Source organism: Manis pentadactyla, chromosome 6, assembly GCF_030020395.1.
Source record: "Manis pentadactyla isolate mManPen7 chromosome 6, mManPen7.hap1, whole genome shotgun sequence".
Classification (NCBI taxonomy): Eukaryota; Metazoa; Chordata; class Mammalia; order Pholidota; family Manidae; genus Manis; species Manis pentadactyla.
In genome coordinates, this window is record NC_080024.1 from 146,681,710 (window position 1) to 146,694,622 (window position 12,913).

General features: G+C 37.1%; 1 protein-coding gene across 3 annotated transcripts in view; it reads right to left on the reverse strand.

Moving 5' to 3' along the window:
- The window catches only part of BCL2 (BCL2 apoptosis regulator), a 214,686-nt gene that overhangs the window by 131,027 nt on the left and 70,746 nt on the right, over positions 1–12,913 (reverse strand). The window contains exon 3 of one of the 3 annotated variants that reach the window (XM_036876690.2): positions 8,417–9,869. The exons of the other annotated variants lie outside the window; for them this stretch is intronic. Within the exon in view, the coding sequence (XP_036732585.2) occupies positions 9,861–9,869 (9 nt within the window). The 3' untranslated portion in view covers positions 8,417–9,860. Of the gene's footprint in view, positions 1–8,416; positions 9,870–12,913 lie in introns of those variants that run through there. 3 annotated transcript variants of the gene reach the window in all.

Consider the following 12,913-nt stretch of genomic DNA (forward strand, 5'->3'; position numbering starts at 1 on the left):
ATTTTCTAAGTAAAGGGATGTTTGAGTGAAGCACATTGCTGAAGACCCGTCAAGTCCCAGTAGCACTTTGTCAAGTTCGTACGGAGCCTGCTAAAGTGTAGCCGAATGTCAAAGTCAGTTGACTTGATCCAAAAATTACAGAGAGCTGTAATTGTTTGAGAGACTGGTCCGATTTTAGTATCAAGTATTTACATGCAGCACCTTCTTGGACCAAGCAAGAGAAGGGGCAATCCCCAAGGAAAAAGCAAAGCAAGTGGCGGAAACCCCGCAGGATGCACAGAAACTACGTGGTATGATGACGTGCCTGCTCGCCTCCACACGGAAAGACACTCCATGTTGATAAGCATGGCATCAAATAAACACTGGGATTTTGTGGATCAAAGAAAAATATTCCCATATAATTTCTGGCTGGCATTCATTTTCCACTGTTTATAATAGTGCTATGATCAGGGTTAGGAGAAATTAATTTAGAAGTTTTTACTCAATTGTGGTTTTCCTTTTTTCTCAAAGTTGGCACATTCTAAGAACTCCCCTTCCTTACAAGTGTTCAGGAAGAGGATGGGCGGCACCATACTGTGGAAGGTGGCAGGAGAAGGCTTCCAAGGAAATTCCCAGCCTCCAGATGCTCTGGAGACAAGAGGTTATGCCAACTTCCAGATTTTACACCCTCCCTCTCTCAGATGCCCCAATTGAAGTAGTTCCCTAAATCAACTCTGTTTATGTTTTCTGGCATTCCTGAAACTGATGTAACATAACAGAAGGCAAACAATGCTAGTAATGCAATTCAGGCACTGCCACTTAAAACACCATGTAATCATGAAACGAAAATGTTTACCCAATAATCAAAGATGGAGGCAAAGAAACCAAAGATATTTTGTAAGACTAAGTACTGACCAGTACTTCCAACAAAAGGATTTATTGAGAGTTATCCTGAAAGGGCTTGTCAGAAAAAAGTCAATATGACTTGGTTTCTAACCACACAAAGGACTTCCCTGCTGTTATTCCAAATGGCCAGAAAATAATTAGGAAAAATTGGGTTTATCTCTACAGAGAAATAGGGCTCTCCTGATAAGAGTTTCAGGATAGGTTTGTCAGAAAGTAAGCAACTTCTAGATGACCCCCACCCCTGCCATGGCTTGCTCACAATGGCCATTTCTCTACATGGAAACAGCGTCCTTCTTATTGTCTATACGGATGGTCTGTTTGACTCCTATCTTCTCCATGGCTCCTCCCTCTGTCTCAGTATGGCCTCTCCATCACTCCAATTCTCTCTCTTCCTCCAAGTCTGGCTCAAAGCTCTCCTCTCCTCTGTCTGACACCAGCAAATTCTGGTCTTTCATTCTTTCTGAGTCCTCTCCGGGATTGTACACTCATTCAACATGAAATAATTAGCAAGCCTGTTGACAGAAATAGACCCAGTGATTGATTCCCCAAATCAACCTAGGATCAATTTAGAATCTCCTAAAACCTTCCATGGGGCACAGTGTGGAGAGAGGAAAACTCCTTTCCCCCTTCCTTTCCTTCCTTCAATTTAGTGTTTGTTGAACACCTACTTTATGCAAAGCACTACTCAAGTTTTATTCATGTATTATTTCACTTAAGCTCCTCACAGACCTCCCTAAGACCTTAAAGTTCTCTACCAGTTAATTCTGCTCCTGTCTAGTCTTCCAAGGTCTTCTCACAGTGCCCACTGCATATACACGGTCCCTCGGTGCTGTGACTGGCTCTTCTCTCCTCCTCAGCTCACATCCACCAACTGCAATTCTGTATCTCACATGTGGCTCCTCCTTTTTATTCCTCTGCCTTTACATCTCTCCTAAACACCAAAGCCTCTTCATAACTGTTCCCCCTGCTACCAGGTACCATTCCAATGCATGAGGTGGTTGAAATAACTGCACATGTCCAAAACTTCATAGGAGTCCCACTCTCTACAGAATATGACCCAAGTTCCTAGCTTGATGATAAAGGGCTTCTGTCTTCCCCACTCCACCACCTAGTAAGGCTTATCTCCCAAACACACAGGACTTTCTTCTGGTTCCCCAAACATGCCAGCAATTACACTCTTACAGGTTTCTTCTGTTCATGCTCCTCCCACTGTGTGAAATGGCCTTCTTCCACCTCTGTCTGGAAGGGAAATCCTACTTTTTAAACCAACTCCATTGCTACCTAACTTCCCTAGGTCCAAATTGATTGTTCTTTCTTCTGAACTTTCTTAGGCGTAATTGTTTACAGCTCTGAAGCTGCCTCTAGATCATAAAATCCTGGAGGGTAGAGATAGTATCTGTTTTCCTTTGCATTCCAACACCAGGCCACAACCATTGTAGTATTCCCTCAGCACAGCAGAAATGAAGTTACTAGCACTGGTAAGTGAATTTGCTAGCCTCCACTGTCTTTCAAGTGTTCATTGGAATTTTAACCTAACAAACATCTATTAAGTATCTAGCATGTACAGAAACCCCTGGCAGGAGTTGCAGAAGCAAGCCAGCCAGTGAGCTGTGGTGCTTACAATGTCTTTTTAAAGACCTAACTCACTTTACAATGCTAAGCCACCAAATACAGCATTATGTGAAGACATATCCAGTCTTGTGGCTCAGCAATCATTACAGGCCTTCCTCTATCACTGTGTGTACGAGGAGTAAGAGCTCTATGTTTCAAAACACATCCAAAAAAAGAAGGCTCAGAACTCTGGAAATCAGGACTGTTCTTTCCTTCCAGGACAGAGAGTGGGTTGATATGGAACATAAAGGCCTTCATCTCTTAGCAGTACTAATTCTCAAGCCTGTAATTTACTTTAACTTCAGTTGGAATGAGCATTTAAAGCTATGAAAGTAGCTAAAAACACATGATGTCTGGGAAAACTAAAAATTTTATTACCTGTAAAGTTGTGCTGGTGGATGAAAACTTCTGTAAGGGATGATAATTTTGGTTTGAAGACTGGTATTTTGATAGCAGCTGTGAAAATTTTTCTGAAGAGCTCAAGGTGATCTATGACAATAAGGTGACCATATGTCCCAGCTTGTCAGAGAGAGTCCCGGTTTACACCTGTTGTCCCTGCAAAATTATTGACAGTGCCCCTCCGTTGACTCTCATAATTGTCTCAGTTTGAATGATAAATTATGTGACCCCTCTATCTGTGAGTGTATTGCTGGACTTCAGTGTTCTGTCTATACAAGGTAAGACGATTTGTTCAAATACACCAGGGAACAAATGCCAAGAAAATAGGGCAAAATCCAGGCTTCCTGACACCAAGATCAGGCTCTATCTCAGAGAACATATTTCCTCTAAGTTGTTTCCTCATCAATTAATCAAGTAAAATACTTTGGGAAATGGTAAAGATGCGTAAGCATGGTTTCTGCAAACTAGCACTTAAAATTCAGTTGAGGAGATAAAGCACATACACATTCAATCATTAAACAGGTTCAGATATATTTATAATATGGTTCCAATTATGTGGTTCAAATGACAAATTTCAAAAGGGGCTAGAGAAGGAAAAAACCCTTCTACAGTCGTCAGACTTCAGGGAAGGTTTCTGGGAGATGTTGGAACCTGAACTGGGCCTTAAAGGAAGGACAAGGAAGAAAGGAGAGGAAAATGTATTTTTCTTTGGAAAAATAAAAGTAGAAAACAAACAAAATCTGGACAGGAATAAACCTCTTGAGTGGTTCTATCAGCATTATTACTTTATATCCCAGAGGATCAAAACAAAACGAAACAAACACAAATGGTCTATGTGGCTTTCCTAAAATCTTGCAGTGACTTAAGGCACAAGAATCATCAGATCAAGGTGTTGTGCAACCAGACAAGTGCTAGCTTCCAGATGACAGCCCTCCTCCCTGTGACGTGGTGAGAAAAAAAGTGTTCACCTTTTGAGTTCTATCTCCAGCTTTTTCACTGACTGGCCATGTGGCTGTGAGCAAGTGGTTTAATCAGTTTTGAGCGTCAGTTTCCTTAAATAAATTACTAGGTCAGATGAAGTGATCTCTAAGAACATTTTGATCTCTGGAAATCCATACCCTTTTACAGCTGACTCCAGCTTTTGTTTAGTATTTTCTAGGTTTAGCTCGATAGCAGATGTGAATGTTCATTTTCAGCAAAGTGGTCAAAATTGGGCTGATCTTATAGGTCCCTTCCCACTACAAAGATGTGAATTCTCAAGAAAACATCACAGAGCTCATATAAGATGGAAGGAAGGGAGAGAAGCGTAAGTTCCAGGAATGAAGATAAAAATTGAAGCTATAGCTTTAACAAAAAGTTGACTTTATAGTGCCTAAGGGAGTTTCAGACCTACAGAAGTTCCCCCTGGGCATCTGGGGAGAGTGATCAGATTCTAATGCCCAGGGAGGGAGTCTTGCATGAGGGGTGGGAGTGGGGCAGGATTGAGCCCCTTTCATAAATCTTAAAGCCTTAAAAATTCACCCTATCCATGAAAAGTGGACTAAAAATTCTGCCCACTGGCCCAAAAATGAAGAATAGAAAATTGCCCTGTATCCAAGTTCACGACACCTTTTGAGAAATCAAAACCTTAAATGTGAACCACATTCAGTTGTAAGATCAAAATTTACAAAATATATCTGAGTGTGGGAATCTCATGACAAGAAATGAACATAAACACAATTCCAGGACCACTGAAACTCCTTGGATCTTCAGAAAAAACAAATATGTGGCCATTATGTAAGGACAATTTCACAACTCACCACTCACAAGATTCTCATAGAAAAATAATCTCTGTGAAGACAGGCTTGCCAAAGCACACACACACACACACACACACACACACACACACACATACACACACACACACACACACACAGGAATAAACTACCATGAAAGACAGGTCATAAAGGAAAATTTTTTAAAACTAAAACCTATGAATTAGGAAAAAACATCTGAAATAGACTACAAAATAAGATGGCTTGAAATTACTAAAGTGGTAAAAGAAAGACTAAAGGCCATAATGAAATAACAGGAGTAAATAAAAAATAAAAAGAAAAGCAGATTTGAAAAAGGAATAATTAGAACTCTGAAAAATAACTCAGTATAAAAGTTAGACAGTAGAGTAACACAAATGTAGAATTAGTGAACTGGAAACATAGATTTGAGGAAATAAACCAAAGTGCAACATAGAACTTCTAAGTAGAAACAAAGAATTAAACACACCATATCTAATACTGATCTCACCTGAAATCCCACTAAAACTAGGGAAAGTGACTGTTTAAAAGATATAAATCCACAAGGACAAGAGAACAGGTGAAGGAAAAATAGTAATAAGATTTTGGAAGATGGAAAACAGATGTACAAGTGCTAATAGAACTAGAAGACCAAAGGAAACTGAATCCTAAACTAGGAGTAAAGAAAGCTAGTAACCAAGAAGCAGATGCCCAAACGGCCCAGGAACAGTCAGCACTAGTTACCTCTGGAACTGGGGAGGAAGGAGTGAGGAAGAGGTACTAAAATAAGGAGAACAGCATGAAAGTTGTTGAAGAACCAGTTATCTCCCCAGACCCCAGGTCCCCTCCTCAGCTCCATCCCACTGGGCAGCAGCCCTCTATCCTGACTGGCAAAACTGGAGGTTTGGACTCAAGAGAGGGTTCCTGGATTGGGAGATGCCATACACCAAACAAAATAGAAAAATGCATAGTTTCACCCCTCACCTCAGCTCCAGCACTGGGCAGCTGCTCGCTCTTCACCCAGTAGGTGAGGGTTTGGAAGAGAGTTCTCTCGACAACCTGACCATCCCCTAGGTTCTCGGTAGAAAACTTTAGGGGTTGACATTAGGAGTTCCCCAACAAGTGGTCTAAACATGTTATTTATTCTACAGTGATACTCAAAGTCAACAAGCCTCTCACACATCCTCAGAGCTTCCAGTAAGCTTATCAGTACTTAATTCTTAAATATGAGCAGATAGCCAAAGATTACTAGACGTGCAATAAAAGCCTATACATGAAAGACAGAGTTCAAAACAGGCAAAGAAAAAAAGGTAACATGGAGGAAATAAAGACTATAAAGGGAGAAGAAAATTTCAAAAGAGAATAAATTTTTTTTCAGAAAGCTAAGAGAATGTCACACACATGAAAACAGAACACTTTGAAAAAAAAAAAACCCAACTATTTATAGGTGAAAAGAGGAAATTTAAAACAATAACAGAAATGAAAACCCAAAAGGCAGGTTGGAAATTGGAGGTGAATAAATTGACCAAAAGAGAGCAAAAAAGATAGAGATGGAAAACAGGAGGGAAAATATGAGAAAATTAGAAAAACTGGTCTAGAATGTACAACACCCAAATAATAGGAGTTTAGGAAAGACAGACTGGTGTTAACAGAGAGAACCAAATTATCAACAGGTTGAAAGAACACATCAATTGCTCAGCACAACAGATGAAAACAGACCTGTGCATAGAAAAATTATTGTGAAATTCAGAATGCTGTGGAAAAGCAATTCTACAAGTTCTAGGGAGAAGGAAAAAAAAGGTCAGGTATAAATCAATAAGAATCAGGATGGTGTTAGCCTTGTAACACCAACACTGGGAGTTAGCATACAATAGAGCAATGTCTTCAAACTTCTGAAGAAAATTTTCTTTGACTTAGATTTCCTTGTGCAAGACAGACATGCCATCAAGTGAGAAGAGAGAATAAAGAACTTTTCAGATATGTAAAGTGTGAATATAACTCTCATGGATCCATTTTTTGATAGGCTATGTGGCTGGCAGCCAAAAACATGAGTGAATGAAAAAGGAGGGAATTCTATGCAATCCAACACAGAACTTAAACAGGGAATGATGAGGTGGATATCAGTTCCATCTAGACTGGACCAGTGGTCAAGAGAAAGGCACCACCACTGCACCAGGTTTTAATTCTCATAGATTGCTAGAGGGTGTGATTTTTCAAAGAATAGAGTAATTAAGAAAGGGTATCCAAAGATCCAGAAGAAAGACAAAGGAAAGTTCTAGGATAACAAGAGAAATCTCAACTGTACAAGAAGTCTGGAGAAAGTCTAGATTAAAGGGAAATGGAAGTGTCCAGGAGGGATGTTACCAAGAAAATAAGTAGAACTAGCAGATTACTGCTGTGATCAGCCTTGTGGAAAAGGTGTTCTATGAGACTATGAAAGAGGTGAAATCTGCAGTAAGTATGAAGAACTCTAAGGAAAGGAAAAATGCAAGACATATTAACTTCATAAAAATAAAAGTTCCACTGTTAATGCTATTTACACAGGCAAAAGAGTGAAAACACTAATTATATTGGGAGAAAGGGGGAGAGAAAGCAGTGGGATATGATTATTTAAGAAAGCTCAATCTTTATTTACCATAATAGGAAGTTAAGACATCAGAATAGAATTGATAAAACAAAAGACAACAGTATATATATTATTTAGAAATGTGGAGATGTGTACATGCCAGAAGAAAAAGCTAAAATACATAAAAGTAGTGTTCTTTAAGAAGGGGGTTTGGGGAAAGTGAGCTGAGGTAGAATTTCTTCCCATAGAAACTAAGGAATGAGCACATAAATTAATCTGTACAAGGATGTTTTTGTCTACAATGTTTGTGGAGACATAAAACTGAAAATAACCTAACTGTTCCCCAATAATAGACGAGCTGAATAAACTGTAGTACAGTGAGACCATGGAGTTTACTCAGCTCTTTTTTACAAGCTGAGTTAAATTTATATTTATCTGGAAGGATATCCTTAATGTTCTAGGAAAGACAGGTTATAAAGTAATGCATATGGTATGATGGAATTTATTTGCAAACAACTACAAAATGCTGTGATTTATATGAATATATATATAAAAATATGTGTTTACATGAGCTTGAAAAAACATGAAGAAGGATGCCTAACAGATGTTAATGTTGTACACCTTAGGAGGACAGAATGGAAAGGGTAAGGGAAGACTAAGAAAATAATCAACCACAGAAAAATAGACATGAGAAATATGACAAAACAGGGTAAGAGACATGAAAAAGAGAATAACAAGGTCTAACATACATATAATAGAGGACTGAAAAAGATGCCATTAAGAGAACTGGGGAGAGACAACATTCTCTCTGGAGAGAGATTGTGACTGAGAATTTTCAGAATCAATGAATATTAGGAATCCTTAGAATCAAAGAGGCACATTGAATCCCAAAGAAGACTGTGGTGAAACTGCCAATCACTAAATACAAATACAAAAAGAAAACCAAAAAAAAAATTTTAGGTGATTAAAGAGAAAAAGTATATACCTCTAAACAAATGACAGATGGATGCTGACTACACCACATCAATAATAGTTATCGGAAGGCAACCAAGTAATATTCTCAAATAGTGAGAGAAAATATCTATAGAATTCTATACTTAAAATATTATTATTCAATGATAATAATTGATTGAATAATAATTGAATAATATTTGAATATAATTGAATAATAATTGAGGGTGAATTAAAGATATTTTCAGGTAGACAGAGAGAGTATTTAATATTCCTGAGTAGGAATAAGAAGGAATTTGAACTGAGAAAGGAGGAACAGAATCCAAGAAGTAACATCAGTAACATTTCTTGAGGGCTTACTCTGCATTTTACTGCATGCCAGGCATCACTGTAAATTATTTACTATTAATTTGGGATTCAACTTATTTGGTCCTGGATTTCATGCCCTTAAATACAATTTAAGTAAAATAGCAGATATTTTGATAAAGTTTTAAAAGTAGATTTGTAAAAAAAATTGAATGGAGACAAGACAGACATAAAATGATAGTTGATAAAATATTCAATGGTGTATTATCAGAAAATGAGGGAAAAGATGGGTTAAAATGTTCTAAGTAGTTTCTATTATATTGTTTAGGAAAGCAAATAGAGATACAGATAAACTTTAATTTTAGACTTCGTTAACCGAAGTATAATTTCTAATGTTTAAGGGTAACAGCCAAAATAACAGAACAAAACATATACACTACAAATCAAGAGGAAAACAGTAACTTTTCAGAAATGGTATGACTATGTTTATTGTGCTTGGGAGTCAAGCTGAGGGAGGACGGTTGGGGAAAGTCTGAAGTCCCCAGAAAGGGGCAGGAAGGTCTGCCGAATCCATCATAGAACGAGAGGGGAGGCTCTCAATACCTCATGCCCTTTGTTTCTCCCCTGAGCTTCTCAAAGTCTTCAGGATTCCATGTAACACGGTACAAGCACTGCAGATCTCCATGACCACCAGCCAAGGCCCCAGTACTCTGCCTCACCCAGCTGTTGATACTTGTGCACATGGGGTTGCTTGCTTACATTGCCCTGCTCTGAGGAATCCTTGGAGATTAGGGAAGACGTCCAGATGGTGTGAAGGTGGTCATCAGCTCAGACGCCTTCTCCTGCACAGCCACTGCAAGATTGTACTCAATCCGAGGTATCCATAGCTGCAGCCAGACGGCAGCCAGGTTGACTGCTCAATGCCAGGTTTGGTCCTTGCTCCCAGGTTTGAGGTGCTTCAGGAGGACCAAGTGCTTCTTGCCAGTCACTGGGCCACAGGGAGGACTTCCGCCTTCATCTTCCTCTCTTGACTTTTTATCCTTATCTTACTCTTCCTGCTGCTTCCTCCACTCCTCCTTCTCTTTCCCCTTGCCTGGACCAGGCACTAAGACATCCACTGGAGCTTTTAGGTTGCTCAGGTTAGCTTCATTGAGATCTGGCTCCTTTACACACGTATCCAATTCAGATATCTTCTTGGGGAAATAGCTCCCGGGCAGCTTCTCTGTCCTTTATGCAGGACTTCACGGACACATCCACCTGCTCTTGGGCTTCAGGCTGGACCCTGAGTGTGACAATACTAGAGGTGTCCAGCACTACACAAAGAACAAGAAGTGGGCACAGGGAAGGGAAAGCAAAATCGACAGGAAAATTCAAGTAATCTAATGGGAGACAGAATAGGAAGAAAAAATAAGTAAAGAAGAAGCATGACATATACAAAACATTTGGATTCCTAGTGAATTTCACATATGTGACTAATCATAATAAATGTAAATGGCTTAAACTAATCTGCTAAATGGCAGAAATCCTCAGATTGAATTTTGTAAAACTCCTGCTGTTTACAGAGAGAAACCCAAAACATGTCACAACAATGATAAACATAAAATAATATGTTCAAATAATAAGTGACCCTACAAATAATAAATGTTCAGAAAATATTTGTTTTAATTGAATGAGTGAATACATCTGATAAAATAGACTTTACAGCTGAGAGCATTTGGGGGGATAAAGAGGATCATCGCTTGATGATAAAAAGATACATTTACCAGGAATCCTTCTGCATACCTAACAATACAGTATCAAATATATGTATGTATGTATCAAAAATATATGTATCATATAAATAATTATATGAAAGTAACAAATTCAACATTTTAGTGAGAGATTTCAACACACATCTCTATGAAATCAATAGACCAAGCTAAAAATAGAAAAATATATAAAAGATTTAAATAATGCATATTATAAACTTCATCTAATGGATAACCCTCCACCCAATAAATAAAGAATGCATGTGAAATGTTTATAAATACTGACCAGGTTCCAGGCTACAGAGTAAGTCTCAACAAATTTCAAAGAACTGCTAACATTCAGACCACATTCATCAACCAAAATACAATAAAAGTTGAAATCAATAAAAAAACCCATAGTCCCCAAGCCCCAGTACATATTGAAATTTCAAAACACACTGCTAAATTATTAACATGGAATCAAAATGAAAGTAACGAAACATTTAGAATTTAACAGTAGGTGGAACCCTAGGTTTCAGCAGAAGGAATGTTTAGCTTTAAGTACAATATCAGACAACAAGAAAAATTTTAAATTAAGGAGGTAAAGAAAGCAATAAAGGAAACTCAAAAGACAATAGAAGGAAATTCTTTTTCCACAAATGGATAAAGTAATAGGGAGGCAAAATAAAAACAAATCGATAAAATAAAAACAAACAATACAGAGTAGGAAAAAAACAAAGGTTCTTTTAAAAGTCTAATAAAATAGGTAGATATTCAACATGAATGAGGAAAAGACACAAACAAATGCTATTAGGCATGAAAAGGGGCCGTAACTATAAACACAGTAAAGATTTTTTTAAGTATGAGACTTCTGTACTTTAAAACAATAAATCTAAAAACAAATGAAATGGAAAAATCTCCTAGAAAAATGTTACCAAAACTGACACAAAAAATAGAAAAGGAACAAAAGCTCCTGAATGTATTTTTTATAAGTTCAGTGCAAAGCTAGATTTTAGAAATAGACTGACAGTAGAAAAGAAGAAAGCAATAAGTCAACCTCAGTTAAAAATACCAATGCAAACATCCTAAACTAAATATTAACAGACATATCTAGCAGTGTAGTGTGTCTGTAAGTACATAATTTCCTTAAAATATGTTTGATATGATATATATCTTGTGTCATATGTAACATGTATTACTTATTGTTATCATCACATAAATATATGTTTGCCTGTGTGTGTGTGTGTGTGTGTGTGTGTGTGTGTGTGTGTGTATGTGTGTGTATTTGTGACAATCCAGTGGGGTTTATCCAAGAAGCTCAAAGGAGATTTAACATCAGTTAATGTAAGTCACTACATCAATAGATTAAGAAGGAAAAACTATATAATCATCTCAAGAAATGGAAAAAACATTTAATAAAATTTAATACCTATTCACAATTTAAAAATACAATAAAATACCTAGCCAATCAAGAGTAGAAAGAAGTTTTTACTAAGAACTAGTTTCTACTAAGAATCTACAATAAATGAGGGACACATTTTCTTTAAAGTCAGGAACTAGACTAGTATGTTTTCCATCACCACACTATTCATCATTGTGTGAGATATCTAGCTGATGCAATAAAACAAGAAAAAGGAGTAAGAGAAATAAAGATTAGAAATGGAGAAACAAAAGAAGCATTATTTGCATATGATGAGATTGTCTATACAGAGAATCCATGAGAAACCACAATTAAAAGTAATAACAGAGCTTGGCAAGAACACTAGAGACAAGATCAATATACAAGCATCCATGGCATTCTTATCAGAAATAACCAATTAGAAAATATAACTTCGAAAAGACCCCATTAGCAATAGCAATAAACTATGACAAACCTAGGAATAAATCTAAAGAAAGAGGTGCAAGAGTTATGTGAAGGTAAATTATAAAACTTCACTGAAAATCATAAGACCTAAATAAACAGAGATATACATCATGCTCAGAAATGAGAAGATACATCAACATCAATTCCTCCCAAGTTAATATATAAATTTAATGTAATTCATATTAAAATCTCAGAAAGTTTTTTCACAAATGATTTTAGCTCATTTTAAAATTCATATGAAAGAACTGAAGTCAAAAAAAGAGCTGAGATCATATTGAAAAAGTGTAAGATGGGGACTTGTCCTACCAGATATCAAGACATTTATTAAAGCCTTATAATTAAGGCATAATAAGATTTGGTGCAAATACAGAAAACTAGACAAGTGCAAACAGGGAGAGTCCCTCCGTGTAGAGGAACTTGGGATGTGATAAAGGTAGCCTTATAAAACTGTGGGAAATGATGGTACTATTTATTAGATAGTTCTGGGACAATCAGTTATCCATATGGGAAACAGATATAGATCTCTAACTCAGCTTATATCCAAAAATGAATTCCAAGAGAATTACAGCTTAGGAAAGTTAAATATTTTGAAAAGAGTATAGATGTTATTTTTATAATCTTGGGTGAGGGAATGACATAATTGCACATGAGGCAAAAAAGAAGAAAATATTGATAAATTTTATTTTAAAACTTCTTTCTGACCAAAGACACCAAAAAACAAAGTTTAAAGGCAAGAAATAGACCAAGAGAAGATAAAAAAAAAAATGCATCCAGGATATACAGTGAACACTTAGTAATCTGTAAGTTAGAAAACAAATCGCCCACTACGAAG